The 19412-nt window shown below is 32.7% G+C and overlaps 3 protein-coding genes across 3 annotated transcripts in view; 1 reads left to right on the top strand and 2 right to left on the bottom strand.

Annotated features, from left to right (window-relative positions):
• pico (ras-associated and pleckstrin homology domains-containing protein pico) overlaps positions 1-4814 on the top strand; it is a 48183-nt gene extending 43369 nt beyond the window's left edge. The window contains exons 14-18 of the mRNA XM_077446290.1: positions 169-285; positions 355-936; positions 1033-1211; positions 3632-4610; positions 4653-4814. Coding sequence (XP_077302416.1) covers positions 169-285; positions 355-936; positions 1033-1211; positions 3632-4610; positions 4653-4738 — 1943 coding nt within the window. The 3' untranslated portion in view covers positions 4739-4814. The remainder of the gene's footprint in view (positions 1-168; positions 286-354; positions 937-1032; positions 1212-3631; positions 4611-4652) is intronic.
• Positions 4815-8212: 3398 nt separating this feature from the next.
• Positions 8213-10401, bottom strand: LOC143922287 (enkurin). The gene is made up of 3 exons (XM_077445512.1): positions 10316-10401; positions 9748-10249; positions 8213-8392 (listed from the first exon to the last, which is right to left on the bottom strand). Exons 1-3 carry the CDS (start codon positions 10399-10401, stop codon positions 8213-8215), a joined length of 768 nt encoding a protein of 255 aa, XP_077301638.1.
• A 5791-nt stretch (positions 10402-16192) lies between these two features.
• Positions 16193-17880, bottom strand: LOC143922286 (uncharacterized). The gene is made up of 7 exons (XM_077445511.1): positions 17854-17880; positions 17724-17782; positions 17480-17647; positions 16794-16937; positions 16575-16715; positions 16382-16504; positions 16193-16295 (listed from the first exon to the last, which is right to left on the bottom strand). Exons 1-7 carry the CDS (start codon positions 17878-17880, stop codon positions 16193-16195), a joined length of 765 nt encoding a protein of 254 aa, XP_077301637.1.
• Positions 17881-19412: the final 1532 nt, after the last annotated feature.

Below are 19412 nucleotides of genomic sequence, written 5' to 3'. Positions count from 1 at the left end.
TTCAGTAATCTTATAATCAAAAGTAATATTTTCAATGGTAATTCCCAAATGTCCCGTTCGATGTCTCGACAGTTATTGCAGCCCTAAATTAGACAACTTAAATTATTAAGTAAATATTCTTATACCATATTATTTGAAGTGGAGTTTTAAAATTCATTCATATTTTAGGTACATTGACGAGACGCAGCAGTCGTAGAAAGTCTATTCAGTCCAATAACACTGACGAGAGTTCCGGCTCGGGAACGTTGAAACGGCACAAAATCAAAAATAATCGTGGCTCTTCAGGTTCATAATCATCTTATACGGTGTATAATATGTATTTAACAATTTATTAATAATACCATGTTCTTTCAGAATCGATGACGTCATGCAACAGCTCTAACAGTAGTTGCAATACACCGTCTAAATCCATATCTATCCGCGACACCTTCGCCGTTCACAACAACTGTAACGGAAATCAATCTCCGACGTGTCAAAAGAAATCTCAATCTAGGAATGTTAACGATGGCCATTTCTACGACCAAGAAAATAGAGACGCACTTCCCACCAGTGGGATCATTCTAGGTTACATCACTCAACAGACGATAGTTCCCAATCGCGAAATGGAGCCGATTGGCAAAAACTTACCCATCGTTGAAAGCGAGAAGCTCATCAGATCTGATCAACCACAAACTATAATATACTATCCGCCTGTTAATCAAATACATCACAGGCAGAATTCAATCCAGGACGAGTTGAACTCAATCGATCAGCAAGATCCTATTGTGCTACCCGATACTAACTACGATGATGAGATTGACAACATTCAGAACATGCCGTTACCACCGCCTCCAAACTTTACCAACGAAGATTTGAACTTCAGCTTTGATCCGATGTTCAGTTCCACTTTGAGCTTGGAATCATTACCGCCACCACCTCCGGATATGTCTTTAAGTTGTACGCTATGATATATATATATATATATAGTATCTACATATTTTTGAGATATATGTGTGTAGTTGATTATAATGATTGAATGATTTTTGTTTGTAGGTTATAATTTTAGTGAGTCGCAATTGAGTTTGCTTAGTTTACCGCCTCCTCCGTCGTTGAGTGAATTTTCGATCAGTTCTAATGAAAATTTTGATCCTGGAAAGAACGCCACACATGAAAGCACCGCAGAATATGCAAGCCCACAATCTATCAGCGAAAGAATTGAATTTTACAATTCGGTATGTTTATATGTATTGATATAATAATTAATGATCGAAATGAGCCTTTTTATTTAAATCATAAAACTAGTTATTCGTTTGTTTATTTTCCGAAAAATTTTCAATGTACTATTTTTTAATATATGATCCATTATATTTGGAGTCGGAAGTCCAATTTTCAGTTCCAAAAGCACTATTTCTGTTTGCCTTAATTCACAAATTGTTATTACTTCTTTTAACTGTTTGCCCGCGGCTGTTTTCTATGGAAGCTTTGGGCGACAAGTCTGTAGCGCGGCTGTCTTCCATAGAATTTTTGAACTTTGCACGAGATTTTGAGGCTTATATGCGCCTATTTCAACTGTTTTAAGGTTCGAAATTGGTTGAATATATTACTGAGTTGAATGCTATATATTCAATTTGCTTAACATGAAAATTAGTTTTTTGTGGAACCATACTGAAACCTCGTCACGTCTTCATACAATTATGAAGAATGATTATTTGACAATTAATCCAAAACTACGACATGTATATTATGTATTTTATTGCTTAAAATAATACTTTATGTGTTAATTAACATATCTGGCTACTTGAGTAAATATTAAAATATATATTTAAGGTCGAAAACTCGATTGCCAAATTCGCGAAAAAGGTGCCGCGTACAGGGCTTGTTTGCTATATTTATTGCCGCGGGCAAAGGGTTAATTCGATATGTCCAAAATCTCAAAAGCAGAATAAACGTTAAACGCAAAATATTATATTTATTGTTTTGCGAGATATTTCTCGAAATGAAGAAAAGTGGACTTCTGCCACTTTCAATTATAAAGGCTCATATGTACTTACATACATACAAATATTCTTGATCTGTCCTTACGGAGCACGTCTTTGGAAATTTCCCCTAGATAAACCTTGATGAAATTATTTGTCTCACACCCTCCGTCATCCGATAGTGTTGATCCGAGATAAATGAACTCGTGTAAAACTTCAAGATCAGATAAGAGCATCCGTCCTTACCATAGATATATGTAGAATAACATGTCGAAACTTTTCTCCCTTTTGAAGAGTACAACCAAAAAAAAAGAGTGCAATCTCTCAGTAGCTAGCTGACTTTTAATTCAGAAGATACACCGTCTTTTTTGCCTTCCTTCCTTTTTTCATCCATTTCTTCACACCTCCCCGTTGTTTGGTCCGCTTTCTCCGGGCAAATTTGTTGGGCAAATGCCTCATCTATGTTATTCTATATCTATGGTCCTCACAATTTGATCATGTCGATCCACTATTTATGTTTTCACTCTGTTCATCTCAAGTCCAAGTATTCTGCTATTGCATACGACAGAGTAAATCCGCCATTTCCTATTCCTATGAGAGTGGTATCATTGACATATCTGAGATTGGATATGCTTTTACCACCCTTTTTATCTGTTCCTTTTGAAGTTTTGAAGTACATACATATTTCTCATTTAAACTTTGCTTTGCATTAAAAGTTGCACCAACAACCGAAATATATAAATAATAATTTGAAAAATATACAGGTACAGACATTCAAGTCAATGAATTAAGTACATATAACTAACTGCTGGGGATTTAGTTTAACTTTTTTAACTTCAACCATTAAACATATTATAAATAGGCTTACACACGATGCAAGTATACAGGTAGAATATTGATTTTTTTTGATTTTTAAATGCTTTTTATTATTACGAAATTATGTTCACAATACATCTTATATCTATTTTAATAGCTACTGATCTACTGATCATTTTCTATTTTACAATTTAATTTAATTTTGTTAGTAATCATAGTATTATATTATTCTAATGTTAATCTACAGCATAATAGGAAAGAGAGCTCAAAAACCTATTTACAATCCTTATAAATGCTCATAATACATATAATACATAATATTAATTAAAGACTCACTAAAGTCGATGACCTAAAGCAGATTGTGTTTTAAGGTAATCTGTGTTTATACCTGAAGGGTATAGACATTTTGTTGTAATCACCGAGACTCTTCACAAGTGTATTAGTATGGTTATTAATGATTCTGTCATAGAATCTACTGGTTAGTTTGTTAGTAATGTCTGTAACAAACGGAATATTATATATGGCAAGCAGTTTTTTCAAGTTAGTATATATGGGTGTATTATAAATTATTTTTAGGGATTTATTTTGTATTACTTGGAGCTTGGAAAGGTTAGTATTCGAGGCGTTATTCCATACAGGTGAAGCTATGCTATGTTAGGTAGAATATGCTAAGCTAAGCTTACTCCAGAAGTATCTAAACTTTTAAGGATGAGGGCCAAATACATACATAGTAATAGAAATAGGCCAGAAATTTTACAATTTGGGATTTTATTAAAAGCTTTCCTAATCTATGTACTTGCATAGTTTGTTAATTTCTTGACTGAACTAAATTTCAATTGAAACTATTATACTATTTTCAGACGAATCGAAGCTCCATCTCTTCACAAGACACAAAAGAAAACGATGGAAACTCATTGAAAAACTACACCCCGACACAAGTCAACGTACCAGAGCCGATGAATAAGCCAAAGATAAATTATAATCCTACAAATTCATCAGGTATTGTTGCAATGCAGTCGGTGTTGCAGAACATACCCATTTATTCCAATTCCACCAACACGTTTGGAGGAAATTCTAATCCTGTGGTCGACATCTACTCAGTTGGTAACTGCCATTTCGCTCCTCATGCAGTGAAGCCGGAGATCCATCAAATTGTATATAGTCAAAATGTAAATAGTCTATCACAAGAAAGTTGTACAAATAACTCTAGCATTAAGGTGAACGAAACGAGCTATCCTGCTAATATTGAACATAACAAGATCCAAAACCAAATCTCTAGTCCTATATTACTAAGGAAACATACGCCGCAGATCAAATCCGACGACGGCGTCCGAAAAGACACTTCAGAGGTGAAATCTCCAATCATTAGACGGAAGCAAGTCAGCTTCAATGACTCACCGTCCCCGACAATGAACTCTCAAAAGAAATACAACACGGTGTACTCATCTCCGCGGGACGAGATCCAAAGCACGAGCAAACCTCCACCGCCGAAAAGAAACGAAAGCACCAAACTTTCATCTCCGAACAAATTGGCCGACTCGTCCTCCAATCCTCCCATGGATTTTTTGAAAGATCTGCAAAGAGTAATGCGCAAGAAATGGCAGGTCGCCCAAAAGTGCAAACTGGAGCCGACGACGACACCGCACGAAGTGCTCGGATTCAGAGAATATCCCATACTCATCGAAGATTACAAAGAGACGAACGTGTCGAATTGGGTACAGGAGCACTATGGCCACTCTGGACTCGTTGACCAACCGAACCTATACGAGAACGTCACTGCAAAGCCCGGCGACAAAGTCTCCGAATACGGCACGAGTCGGTGTTCCTTGAACAGCAGCGGCAATCAAACGATGACTTCGACGACGAAGGAGTCCGACGGAGCTAGCACTGGACCCAAAAAGAGACCACCACCTCCGATACCGAAACGGAGCGAAAATACCCATTTATCGGCGTCATACTCTCAATAATCTCATTCGCAAACTATTATATTTATACTACTCTATATGGATTTGAAGCTTTTATATTTTGCATTTTAACTTATGCTACCCGGTGCTATCAATGTTTTAAATGATCCTATCAGTTTGTAGTCGCGTTGCATTTCAAATTATAACCCGACGAGATGCATCTGCTTAGATGACTTCTTTGCATCTTTATGTTTTTATGTACATAGTTTTGTAGTTTAGGATTTATCGATCACTGTTTGACGTGAATTTGTCCGTTTATTCTGCGGCCTCAGACTCGACATTCCTATCGATCAACGGCATATTACAGTAGAGTCCTGATCTTTCAACAAATATACATACATACATACATACTTTGCTGATTTCTTTTTAATACTTCGTTAAGTATAAGTTTCATAATAAAAGCAACAAATCTAATATTTGTATGCAAAGGTATAGAAATATAAAACATTATATAATATATGTCATACATTCTCATTTGGATGAGATACGCAAATTACAAATCTCACCATTATATCTATAAAATGCATACGGTAAATCAAACCAGATGTTTGCTGATCTATACTAAAAGTCGTTACATATTATTCATTTGCATACATAAATGTAGGATTTGGTTGTCAGTTTTCAGTTGGGTGGTTTATAACATTTGTTTATTCTTTGAAGCGCCACAACGAGCTAATTCTTTCGCCGCGTTATATGGTACAAGATGACAACTTATCCATTCTTCAACTAATGCATGCCAACCTCATCATTCATACATGCATTTTTCCAGGTTATAAAACTAAATCTCACATATGTATGTAGATAGATCAGTTTGTGGTTTTAGTCTGATTTAACCAATGTTTACATTGTATTGGAGGGAAGATCAGTTATACATATGTACGATTCAGATAAAGCAGAATGTCAGTTTAGAAAAGTCGGGACTCTACTATACATTCATTTCAATTTTCGTCTGTTGAAATCATCGTCTTCGTTTTAAATCATCGTCTTCGTTTTAAATCATCAATACCGCATCTTTAGATATATGTACATGATTGTTGATGTTTCACAGGGCGACAAAACGTACACAAACCTAAATAAAGTGTACTTGATAATGGATCTCAACATAATGTTATTCTGTATTTTTTAAATATATATTCATATATATATATATATATATATATATATATATATATATATATATATATATATATATATATATATATATATATATATATATATATATATATATGTACTTGTCTATGTTTATCTCTTTTCTAACAATATTATTTGTCAAAATATATTTTTTAATTTTTATTGAATATTTTAATATTTTATTTTTATCGACTGGTGTATAATTTTACATACGTGTTGATGTTTTTCCTTTTTTTGCTTTTGAAAATGTGATTTTTTTCTATACTATTATATTATATAATACATTCTTTGATTATGAAACCGGTGATCAAATTGAACATTAGCTTTTGTACATTTTTTACAATTCTAATCAATATTTAATAGTTATATTGTCATTTGGGTTTAAAATATTACATATTTATTGTATTTGGACGGGGTGGGGTAGTGAGCGGGGGTCGGTTTGAAAAAGGTGTGCCTTTGAGACGGATTTGTTCATTAATATCTATATTTCTATGATTAAAATCAAATATGCAAATCAATGAACAGATCGGTCGATCGTATAGTGTTATAAAATTGTGAATTCACAAATAAGAGAAATTCTATTACCAAAGAAAATCAATTTTGATAATGTACGCAATGGAAAGACTGTTTTTTTAAGGATTGAAGGTATTTTGTATGTTTACGTTTAAATCATTATATACTATATATGTTAGTATGTATGTGATCTCGAAGTCTTCAGATGTAATACAATATTTAACGATGCTTTTAGTTTCGACGTTTTTTTACATATGTATTATATATTTTTACTCTGACTGTTTGCCCAGCCGAGTTTAATCGTCGTTGACAATAAACGAATTTTATATATCACTTCAAATGAATATGATTCAATTTATTTTCATTTACATACGAGTTTTTTATACAATACTTTTAAAGATGTGAGGTTTCAATATATATGTAGATGAAATTTTTAAAATGCGGGCGTCATTTTGCGCTCTAGTCCAATTTTTGTCCGCTCTCTTTCGTAAGTTTAAGGATAATCAATGTGTCTTCGATCATTTTGACGTATTTATATGCGTAAATTCTATAGGCAATTGCGGATGCAATTATTAAATAAATGGTCGGTAACATTTGAATTTGAAATACAGACGTACGTATACAAATAATCATTAAACAGATTTATTTTCGACAAATATAAGTACATAGTCAAAAATTTATTGCATTATATATGTGACTTACTGACCATTTATTTACTGATGAAATTTACTGACCAATTCAATACAGGCCATTGCAATTTGATTCGACTTTATCAAAACATAAATTTAAATGTCTTGAAACAGACGAGTCTTTTTTTGTTTAAAATTTTGTAAATATATACATTTTATGAACTATCAAGAAATTATAATAATTACTAATTTTTTTAGTAGCACTCTAAGATTTAATTGTTTTTATTATTATTATTATTATTATTTTTGGCAATTATTTTACTTATTAAAATGTAAAACGACGCACGAGAGTAAAATTTTAAGAAAAACTTTTGATATAATTTTTACATTTATGATGACAATAAACGTGCATTTCTTTTAAACTTATGCAAATTTACATCTCACGTCGATCGTCAGGAAAATACAATTTTTACAACATTTTGATACTTATTACATCCGTATATAATACATATATACCACGAAGAGCTCGTACTTCCATACTGTTAAAACTATTCGAATCATCCTCATCTATTAAAATAATTAATAGATTGCATATTTAATCTATACGTACATATATACAATATTATATATATATTACTCGCATACCTAAATGTCTAGATATACAATATATACATTCATACATTTATACATATGTAACTTTACCGTTACTTTGATCCAATCGTTTCACCTTCACGCATAATAATCGATATTTCAATGTAGCCTATTCGATATTTTCAATGTTATCAATAATATGTGTATATATACATATATATATACATACATACATATATACGTATACACACACTTGAAATAATTTTGTCATTTTTTTCTCTATGTGATAAAACCTCGAATCGTTTGCAGAAATTTGACGAATTATAATTACAATCGAGGTTTTATCATGCTTATAACATAATATGTATGTAATGTAAACGATTTTTCTTTGCTCTTACAAATTATATTCCTATTGATGTTTCGTACAATTTTTTTTTATTGTTTTGAGAATATTCCATGTGCCATATTGAAAAGCATAACTACAGTGATAAAAAAGAAATATGTAATTTGAAATATTAATAATTTTATATGAAATTATAAAAAGTTTCGCTTTCTTGAATAAACATATTTATAAAATGAAATTGATTTAATATTTTTTTTATTAAAAAACACTTTAATCATCATCGTCGTAGATGTAAATGTATGGATTTTCTTCTAAGAATTTGATGTATTTCTCCAGCTCGCGCAGTTCATCCTCACATTTCTTCTTCTTGTTTACCAAATATACAGTATCAATGAACAGCGGCAAGCGAAGAAAAGACTTCTGGATCGCTGACCAATTATCCTTTAATCCCTACAAAATACGAAATGACAAAATCAACAATCATTATATACGTAGAGTGGGCCAGAAACAATTAGACGATTAGTCTCTTGAAGAAGAACATTGTAATGAAAAAGTAAACATTCACTATAGCAAACTTTAAGCACATTATCGGACATTTCTCACCACTTTCATCAGCAAAATCTATGAAATACCTTGAATTTCTGAATGAAAAGTCATATTTTGGAATGATTTGGTTCACATTACTCGACTTTTCAACTATTCAGGTAGTACGAGTACCTGAAGATTTATTGTTTGAGTTGAAAGTTAGTCTTGCATATTTCTTGTATCCATCTTTACCTAAATACATACGTACTCATGCTATCCGGGTACTAAAAAATCGATTAATTTGGTATCCTTAGACACAACTACATGCACAAAAGTCCGAGAAATGTTCTTGTAACTGATCATCTCTTGTATTGTAAACGTGGACTTTCAGGCTCAAATGGAGCTATTTAATTAACATTAAGTGTATGATCGCTAGAAACCAATTTTAGAACTAAAATAATATCCAGATATGTGGCGACTCGTGAGAATTCACAGTATCCAGGTTGCAGAGATGAATCAGGCTGTAGTAGCTCTTTGACCATATCGGAGACCGAATGCAAACAAAAATAGCCTGCACATATACTATACTTGAAGGGCTGTAGCCCGCATATCATATGGATGAGCCGCCACTGATCCAGATCTATTTTTTTTTAAGGATTATATTTTAGACATCATTTTCAAAATAATTATGTATATAGAATTTAAAGCTAACATGAATATAAAAAGGACTTAAGAAGTATGAAACGCTGTATAAAAGGAGAGATAAGAAGTGGAATACGTGGGTGAGAAGTATGACACGGATGGTGGATATAATAGGCGGTTCATGTATCTCGAAAAATGGACAAAAGAAGTGCTAGAATGGTATCCCAGAGAATTTAAAAGAATGAAAGGAAGGTCTCAAAGAAGATGTGTAAACGAAATTAGGAAAACGTGTGGGGTGAGTGTGGATGAGAGTTGCGCAAAACACAAAACAAATGGAAGCGTTTTAGAGAGGTCTTCATCCAGGAGTGGATGGTGAATGGTTGTAAATTACGATGAGAAATATATTACAAAATGATGAAAAGATCACCAACTTCAAAGTATCGCGAAGGTTTAGGACAAATGAATAGCATTATCTTCAAAAAACTTAGTTCTGTTTGTTCTAACATACATATCTATAGTAAATGAATATCTACTTTTCAATTAAAGCGTTTGCTTATTAATTGTTTCCCCCACAGTATACATATTTAATACACAATCTGTATTAAACATTCAAAGAGTTCAATGTGTGATGTGCATACTTTTAAAATTTTCACCCGTTCCCCTTCGCCGATCATTTTACAAGCGTGTTCTCTGTTCTCCAACTTCTTCCTGTATTTATCTTCAGCTTTCCGTATATAATCATTGCGTTTGATCAAATACTGAGGCACCGCTCCAAATTTATCACTGTACAGCAGCTTCATATCTTTGTTCTGCAATAGATACTTGTGTCCGTCGGGAGAGTCCACCAGAAACTTTTCTGGAGGCCTCGGCTGCAAGCTTTGCGCCGACTTGACATTTCTCTCGACGAAGTTCAATGCGATTTTTGTGCGTTTCGCACCCGTCGTGACGCGATCTGGTAATTTAGGTAGGGGTCCATCGGCAAGACATTGCTTGTGTCCCTCTATCGAAGGTTTCTTAACGCCGTCTCCCTTCTTGAGGAACTCGCCGGGTCCTTCTATCGTCAACTTAGCCACACCCATCGCCGCATAGTCCTTTTTATCCTTGGGTGGCTCGATCAGCTTTCTATATCTGGATACGTGTCTGTGAACGAATGCATATGGTGCTTATAATGTTTTACTGACATTTAAAGTGCAACATGTGTGTTACCTTGGTGGCTTTGGATCTGGCGGAGGTGGTTTATACAAGATATCACAGATGCGTTCATCGTGATTGACAATTTTGACAATGGACATCTTTCAGCTAATCAATGAAATCCAATTAAGTATGTAGTTTACTCGGCATCGATATTTCCATAGCGACGGTTGATGTTTACATTTTGGTCATAATCATATCATCTTATATATATAATATCGCTATTATGTCTGTGTGTCTGTATATCTGAGATAACGCTAGCCTACTATATTGATAGTTCAGAGGAGTTAACTCCTATGCCCATCGATCTAACGTGTTAAAAATGATCAAATTCACGTTGATATTGTAGTGCGGGCTGGCTTCTGCTCTAACTATGGGATACTGTTACGGATTAGTATGGTTAATTTTGTTTGTTATACTTTTATGTTAGTGGTTTGGTTAACTTAACTTTTAGTTATGGTTTTAGATATATATTTACAAATTAATTATATCTGTCCTAGTTTAACCTATAGGGTGGGTTAAAGGTTTCGACCGTTTCCCGGCCTATGGAAACTCAGTTGAGTTTGGAAGAGGATCGTTTATTTTTGTTCAATTGTTACAATGGTTATTGTATGGCTTCGGAGAAGTGAGCTGGTTGAACTCCAGAAGTTCACTCTGGTGTTGGGAGCTGGTGCGTCGCTTTATATACGTTCTGGCTTGAAGCGTGCCGTGTGCAGATGTTTTGTCTTCGTTTCCAGGACACGTGTGTTAGAGACACGTGTTGACCTGTTTTCAAGGCGCGTGTTTTATAGCTATGGGGTCAGCGCCAGGACGTCGTTCGTTTGAGAATGGGGTCGTGTGCCACGCGTAAACGACTTTTTAGGACAAGTGTTACATATTCCCGATGACATCACTGTTGGGTTTCGTTCGTCTTACGATCGAGCGATGAACTCTTTCTTCTGGAATGGTCGAAGGGGACGTTGCCCTTGAGCTATGCATGTTTGTACAGGAGCGACGATGATTAGTGTGAAATGTATGAGATCACAGGTTTTGATTCGTAATAGCACAAGTTGTGCTAGATTCCTACAAGCCCATACCCATCTTCAGGATGTCGATGGGCATTTGATTAAACGTAAGTTTGGTCTTGCTGGGGGTTTTTATGAGGGGATTGTCAATATTGCCGAGAGACTTGGAAGTATATAATTACGAAGGAAAAAAAATTCTATATATACTGCTTGCTACCAATGTTTCCTATAGGCAAATTAGTCTCCGAGCATTTAGCGCCATCTATTGAAAATTTATTTACGTAATTAATTAATTAATTTTTCTATTGTTGTTTTATATTGTTTATACGTAAGTAGTTTTTACCATTTTTTTTCATATTAAACAATTAAATATAAATATTAAATCTAATATATAATTTCGAAAGAGACTTTGTATGTATGTAACTATTGTTGGTTCGTAGAATCCGTGACGTTAAATTTAATAAAACAAAAACAAATGAATATTCAAATAAATTAAATAAAATGTTTACTATTAGACTAGCCATGCTTAGGCGGTTTATAAATGATAAACAACACAACTCAAATATTCTTAGACAAACGTGAATAAATCCTTTTTGGGTACAAATTTGTAATGTGTGCATTGCTTGGTCGTTATTGAATAATGGCGATGCACTTGTGTAGTGGAACAGGCAGCTGTTCAAACAGCACGAAATAGAATTAATTGTCTGCTCCATCCACCACCGAGACACTCAAGTGGTTCGAGTGAAAGGCTCTGAACGGACCGAGCCAAGATCAAGTGCGAATGCCTTTTTAACCACGTGGCACACCAAAAAAAGAATTCCATCTGGATTGATTTACAAAAAAACATCAATGCATACATATATCCACTTAAATATTATATGTGGTATAAAGATTTACCTACATAAGTTTGTTTATATATTATTCATTTGTTCAAAATATAGACATGAAGTTGTATTGGTAAGAATATGTAATACTCTTGAATTCTTTTTCTCAGACTATTTTCCTATATTTAACGTGCTTAAGAGTTAAAGTTAGATCTTGAGGTGAATAAAAAAGAGACTACTGAAATGATAATGAAAATTAATAAAGTCTAAATCAAGTATATCTACAATTATATTTTCACTTTACATATTATAAGTCAGGATGGTAAATTGTAAATACTTTGCTAACCACTATTCTGCATATTATTGTATTTAAAAGCTTTTTTACATTATATCGATGGCTTGGTGTACAGAAATTGTATGTCCATTTTTGAATTTGTGTCGAATTTTAAGTTTGTAGATGCTGGAATAATTCAGGTTTTTTCTTTCAATGTAATTTATGTGGTATCCATAAATTACCTTGATCTATATACATACATACATATACAAACTTAAAATTCGATACAAATTCAAAAATGGACATACAATCTAATATATATGTAATATCGAAAGAGACTTTGTAACTATGTATGTATGTAAGGTTTGTTGGAAATATTGAAAACAAATCAAAGTTCCTATAACGATGATATCGATGTCGATATACATATGTACATATGTAGTATCTATTCAAATAAATTTAATAAAAAAACAAATTGATCTTTACTATTAGATTGCTTTGCCATGTTTAAGCTGTTTATATTACAAATACCGAGCGAAGCCGGGTAAAACCACTAGTATCTTATATAACTTATTATCTTTTGATATCATTTGAATCATAAAATATTGCTTATAACTTAATTTAAAAAAAAAATAATGGATTTTCATTGTATGCCGATGATATGTTACATTGTACATTCAAAATGAGATTTCACTTTCGACTCTATAGACCTAATAAGGTAAGATTCGTACTGGTTTTTCCAGTAAAGTACTGGTATTTTGCGCATCTGTCCTGGGATGGGCCTGTGAATAAATATTGAAATCGATTTTTTTATTTTCATAAAAAATAGCTCAAATATTCAGAAATATTCCTTTGAAAAAAGTGTTTTTGTTTTGTCACATTACTTAAAACATATAAAATGGTCGCTAATGCAAGTGGTGTTAATGCAATTGAGAGGTTTCCAGGTTCAAGCCCTGACTTGACCTCGATCAAAAAGAATTTATCCTTAGAATTTTGCAGTGCTGCTGGTCAGACTTGGATATTTGTGCTCCAAGTCGATCATTTTCTATCAGAGTTTGCCAATTTAACTAATTTCATTGTTCAAACACTTTCTCATCAAATTGGCAAAACCACCCTACCAGTGGCGGCTCGTAAGTATTCAAAAAAGGGGGGGGGGGGCTGCAGAGATTTATCGGATTGTAGTAGCTCGTTGACCATACCGGTGATCGAATGCAGACAAAAATAGCATAAATTTGTACTATACTGGGAGGTCTGCAGCCCAGCAGCCCACATGGACGGCAAAAATAGCATGCATTTGTACTATACTGGGAGGGCTATAGCCCCACAGCCCATATAGACGAGCCGCCACTGCACCCTACCCACTCTGTCACCACTATTTGAATATGATTTCAAATTAATAGCCTATAAACTTATATATGTACAAGTTTAATACCGTAGCATCGTGGAAATATATAAATATATAAAAAAAAAACATTCAAAAGATAGAACTTAAAACAAGTGTAAAATACTATCGAATTAATTTTTGTTAAACAAGTCTGAAAGCTAAGCTTACATGTATTAAAATCAATTTTTAGTAAATATACATGAATTCTTACTAAAAATTGACTATTTTGTTAAGTATTTGACATTTTTCAGGACACAAATATTACATTATGTATTATTTTATACTAAATTATACATATCTCACTATTATAGTAACTATGTAGTTGATAAAATTGCAAAGGAGAGAATTTTCACACGATTATTTTATTATTATATAAATAAATATGCCAATAATTATACAGTTATTACATTTTAATATCAATATATGCATATACATATGAACATATATAGTCCAGATTGAAATGCTGAATAATTTCAATGATTGATTTGCTAGTACAAATCATCTATACCTAAAGAGTCCTAATACTTATATATGTATGTACATAGTGATAGTATTTCGTCGGATATCAATCTTTTTTATTTTTATTTTTATTATACACACTCATTGTGAAGCAATTCGTTAAGTAAGTAGATACAGTTTCGTTTCAACCAACCACGCCTTTCGTCACGCGATTATTAGCAAATTGATAAGTAATTTGAAAACTAATTTCGACAAACCGATTCCATTTAAATTGGTCAACGGCCGCGCCGCTTTACTTTTAACAATAATGACTGTTCGTAATTTTTTCGCAAGATGTGTATATATTTTAGTAGCGCGGCCTTTATTGCCGTGCGATTGTCTACTTCTCGGTAGGGAAAAAGTGTATTCGTAGAGACCTTCGAGCTATTCGATTAATATGTATGTACGTCTTTATTTGATGTAAAAGACTGGCGTGTGATTCACACGATGGAATCCTGTCCGTTTGGATTTCTCGCATTAATTCATACATCGAAATGCGAAAACAAATTTTTTTAACGAACATGTATACATATATATGTATGTATATACATTAAAAAGCCACAAAACATCGTTTCGTACGGTGTTTTATAATTGTTATTGATGCTGCGTGAAAAAATCGCACGTTATAATCATTAAAAATGTGAGAAGGACCACTTTTTGTTCATTTTATGTATGTAAAACGCAAGGAACTTTGTGTGTCAAAGCAGATGCAAATTGGCAACAATTCATTTAAAAATATATTTATTTTATTTTTATTACAAACATACAAATCATTATATGTATGTATATGTGTGTATGTGCCATGACAGGGATTAACCCAAGATGACACATATGGTGAGACTATATTTGTACATATATATGTAGAATACAATAGAGACATCTATGGAGACTCAATAAATTTTTCGATACACATAAAATTTGCGAGAAATACATTATGTAGGTAGCATTTAATAAGATTCAACAAATTCGAGATGCTAATAACTCGAACTTGCAAGAAACTGAGGAGGAGGATACCGATTTATTGAATCCATCACAACAATTTAGCTAGAAAAATTGGAAAAATCTAACGGGAGACAGTCGATCTGTGTTTTTCAATAAGCACAATATCTCGTCAGCAGCGTATAAGGGCGGGACTTGAACCCACGACCTCTCGACTGGTTTGCAATAACTCTACCAGTGCACTACAGACGTTAGTGTGCAATGCTTTCAATTGAGTGGTCACGGGTTCAAGCCCTGGATATGTAACTCTAGGTCGATCGTTTCCTATCATAGCTTGCCAATTTATCTGATTACATTGAAACGGTTAAAACAAATTGGCAACTTTGTCCTGTCTCTCGCAAAATATTTTGTCACATTAGTCCATTAGTGTCTATGATGCTCTATAAATTGTTTGTTGATGTTTATAATTGACCAGGAAGGCGCATTGAAGTTTATCTGCTAAACCTCTCTGGTATATATATTTCAATAAAATAAATAAACACATATGTAAAAATAATGTTGATTTATAGTCAAATAATATTGGTATGGATTAAAATCAGGTATATCCCATTTCAGAACAAATTATATATAATAATAAATTAAAATATTCCAAAGATTCCAATCTATGATATGTACATACATTTAAAATATACATTTATGGAATACAAATAGTGTCCAAAAGAAGATTCGCTTATGCAGAAATTACACCATCTGATTTGCCGAACTGATTTTCATAACTTAAATCACATCATTCGTAAATTAAGTGATATAAAATCGGTTTTTGGAATTTGCTTCACATATTCAGGTACCAACATTTGCAAATTTAATTAGTCGACTTTGTCGAAAATAATATAAATAAAAAGTTTAAGTTTTAACATCTTTATTATATTATATAGCATTTAATATGAGTACAATTATTATTAATAGAAGCTAGTTTAGTTTTAATTCATTATTTCCATCGATGGCAGCTGATTGACCGCCATTTCGCACAACGAATACATTTCCATCATAATGCATTCTCTGATCTCCCTTTCTAAAGTTGTACAACAGTAAATTTTTAATGCAAAACAAACATTTCAAATATAAACATTCAAAAGGAGACATATTGTATGTATGTACCTCACGAACAAATGCCCGCTCAAGACCATCGAAGTTGAGCATTGAAATTGTAGACTTTTAACCGAAACAGATCCATTAGTTGGATTTAAATGAATCTTATGGGTACCAACATCGTGACATATCCTAAAACAATCATCTAATTAGTAAAAAAAAATAAAAAATCATACGAATGAATTTAATCTACTTGACAAACCTGACATTTCCATTCGTCGACTGGCTTATACGAACATTGCCAATTTTCCAATTCTCTTGACCGAAATTATTACACCAGTATTGAGAATCGTACATAAGCGAAAAAGCATCACAAACAATAGCCCTACCATAATGAGAATTACTGAAAAAAAGTACACTAAATCAATTGTTTCCCATTATCTATCGTGATTTCATCTAAATTTCATACAAATGTTCATACAAGAAAAATGCTTTTGAAGTAAAATCATCATCCATCACCAAAAACCAATCCACGGTCGTTTTAAGCCCTCCAGCATCCAACAGAAATGTTACAGCACGATCGATAGTTGTGAAAGACACCCCCTTCTTCCACATTTTCGCATATCTAAAACGATAATATCAATATATAATATCGATATTCTTTGTCCGTGTCTGTGTGAGATAACGCTCGCTGTACTATACTAGATTTGACATACATATGTATGTATGTAAAAACACTGCCAACAAAATGTACGAATATAATACGAACATAATAATAGATAAAAAAAACAAGTTCTATATATACTGTTTACTGCCAATGTTTTCTCTAGACAAATTAATCTCTGAGCATTTAGCGCCATATATTGAAAATTTATTTAATAAATTTTTCTATTGGTGTTTTATATCGTTTATATGTAGGTAGGTAGGTAATTTTTACCTTTTTTCATATTAAACATTTAAATATAAATATTAAATTAAATATATTTAAAAGGTATTTGAAAAAAACACGACCACATGCGGGTCGAACACAGAACCGACACATTTCTTTTGATTTTTTTTTATTTAATAACTTAATATGCCATACTATAGGTATTAGTACAGCACTAGTTATACTAATACCTATAGTATGGACTTATTTTTTTTTGAAGATTGGACATTTGATTTTACCTAATTCCACTTTCGTGAATCGCTTGTATTTCCACTTTGGACATGTACGCGAACACTTTTCCTTTGGGATGTTCCATTGCTGACATGTTTCCACAAGCTGAAATTGTCACTTTTATGCCGTATTCCAAATTCGCAATGTAAACCCCTCCATCTACGGTTAATTCGATTCTGAAATGATAATAATATTAATTTCGAATGCAGTGAACGTGGAGAAAGAGTACGAAAAGAGATTTAGAAGACTCACATGTGTCCCTTTAAAAGTAAAAATAATGTTCCGTGTGGTGTTACTTGAAGTCCTGGTACCTGTTTGAATTAAATGCGTAATTAGTTTAGTACGATTTTTATATAAAACCTTTTACATATACTTTGCATACCGTACATATCCTTCCACCGTGCTCCATATTATATAATATGCAAATCCTTGAAAGTTTAAACTGTAATACATTATTTAATTTAGTTTTAAATTTAATATGTAATGGTGTTTATTTTAAAAATTACCTTTATAATGTTCCACAATGAAAGCCGCGCTCGATGAAAAAAAGGCAAATAAAAAACAAAAGCATACCGTTTTTATTTATGTAGTTTTTGTTTGATTCTATTTTTTTACTTTGATTTGAATTTGGAATACTTTTAAAATATGACAGTCATGTTTAAATTGTTTATATGTGTATTATATGTATATGTATGCACTAATGATTTATTTTATTTATTACAAGAATTCGGAATAGATATGTATTGTCATATATCAAAACGTAAGAAATAAAATTATATTAAACAATTTCAAGTCCAAAATGGCGTCCGACAGGGATGCATACTCTCTCCTGATTTTTTAAGTATACGAGCCGTTATAATTAATTGAAAGTGGCATAAGTTCACTTTTCTTCATTTTGAGAAATATCTCGCAGAAAATTAAATATAATGTATATATTAAGTGTAGGACAAGGTCTTCATATTTTATATATTCACCAAAACCTCTATAATTCGAATTTTGTCAAAAGTATTGATCAATATCAACAGAAATAACTATTTTCGGGGGAAGTCCCTTATATACGTTAAAGAGAGAGGGGGGGGGAGGGGGCATTTAGTACGCTGCACTCAACGGTCAGTGTGTGAATGATATCCACCTAACCGAATTACGGCTCTGTTTCAGCCATGTTTAATTAATTTCTTGTACTTATTGTACATTATTTGACGTTTAAATAAATCTAATATATAATTTCGAAAGAGAGTTTGTAAATATTGTTGGTTGGATAACTTAAACAAGTCAAAATTTCCATGACGACATGGGGACGGAGGGCACCAGGGGTATTCGCTGGAGGGGAACTTCGTAAACAAAACAGTTTCTACGACGATTCAATATTTATTTTTTTCGATTCAAATAAATTTAATAAAAAAACATGAATATTTACTTTTAAATTCGCCATGTTTAAGCTGTTTATATTACAAATACTGAGCAAAGCTGGGTAAAACAACTAGTAAGCGATAAAACGATTTTTATTCTTAATTACGATAGCAGCTTTGAATTGAATTTGCATTTTTTAAAAGTATACTATACATTTTTAACTGGACGCTTGGAGTTAGCACAGTGGCTAGCGGATTTTTTTAGCACAGTAAGACACGTGTTAATGTCCAGAAATGCGGATGAAATAGCTGAACTACTTCATATAATAGAAATAGAGAGTAGACACCTGGGTCTAAAGATAAACAAAAATAAAACAAAAATTCTATTCGTTGATAGATTTGAGACTGTCATAAAGTCCAACACTTTAAAGGACTATGAGGAAGTCGACGACTTTATCTGCCAAGGTGCCTTGATCTCAAAGGAAGGAGGATGGCAATCGGAAATCTGCAGAAGAGTAGGAATGGTGAAAATGACGATGGTCAGTTTGATAAAAATATTGAAGAACCACTCCATCATGAGAAGAACGAAAAC

The sequence above is a fragment of the Arctopsyche grandis genome, chromosome 2, assembly GCF_051622035.1.
Source record: "Arctopsyche grandis isolate Sample6627 chromosome 2, ASM5162203v2, whole genome shotgun sequence".
In the NCBI taxonomy this organism is placed as follows: Eukaryota; Metazoa; Arthropoda; class Insecta; order Trichoptera; family Hydropsychidae; genus Arctopsyche; species Arctopsyche grandis.
Note: the sequence above shows the minus strand (reverse complement) of the source record. Positions and strands in the feature narration are given on the sequence as shown.

Bases quoted from the DNA above. Each gene is read 5' to 3' on its own strand.
- LOC143922287 (XM_077445512.1), bottom strand. From the start codon at position 10,401: ATGTCCATTGTCAAAATTGTCAATCACGATGAACGCATCTGTGATATC. The intron at 10,250-10,315 runs GTAACACACATG...ATTCGTTCACAG, and splicing joins CCAGATCCAAAGCCACCAAG to ACACGTATCCAGATATAGAA. The intron at 8,393-9,747 runs GTATGCACATCA...CGTATTTTGTAG, and splicing joins AACGGGTGAAAATTTTAAAA to GGATTAAAGGATAATTGGTC.
- LOC143922286 (XM_077445511.1), bottom strand. From the start codon at position 17,880: ATGGAGCACGGTGGAAGGATATGTACG. The intron at 16,716-16,793 runs GTATGAACATTT...ACTTTTTTTCAG, and splicing joins ACTTCAAAAGCATTTTTCTT to TAATTCTCATTATGGTAGGG. The intron at 16,296-16,381 runs GTACATACATAC...GTACAACTTTAG, and splicing joins AGCGGGCATTTGTTCGTGAG to AAAGGGAGATCAGAGAATGC.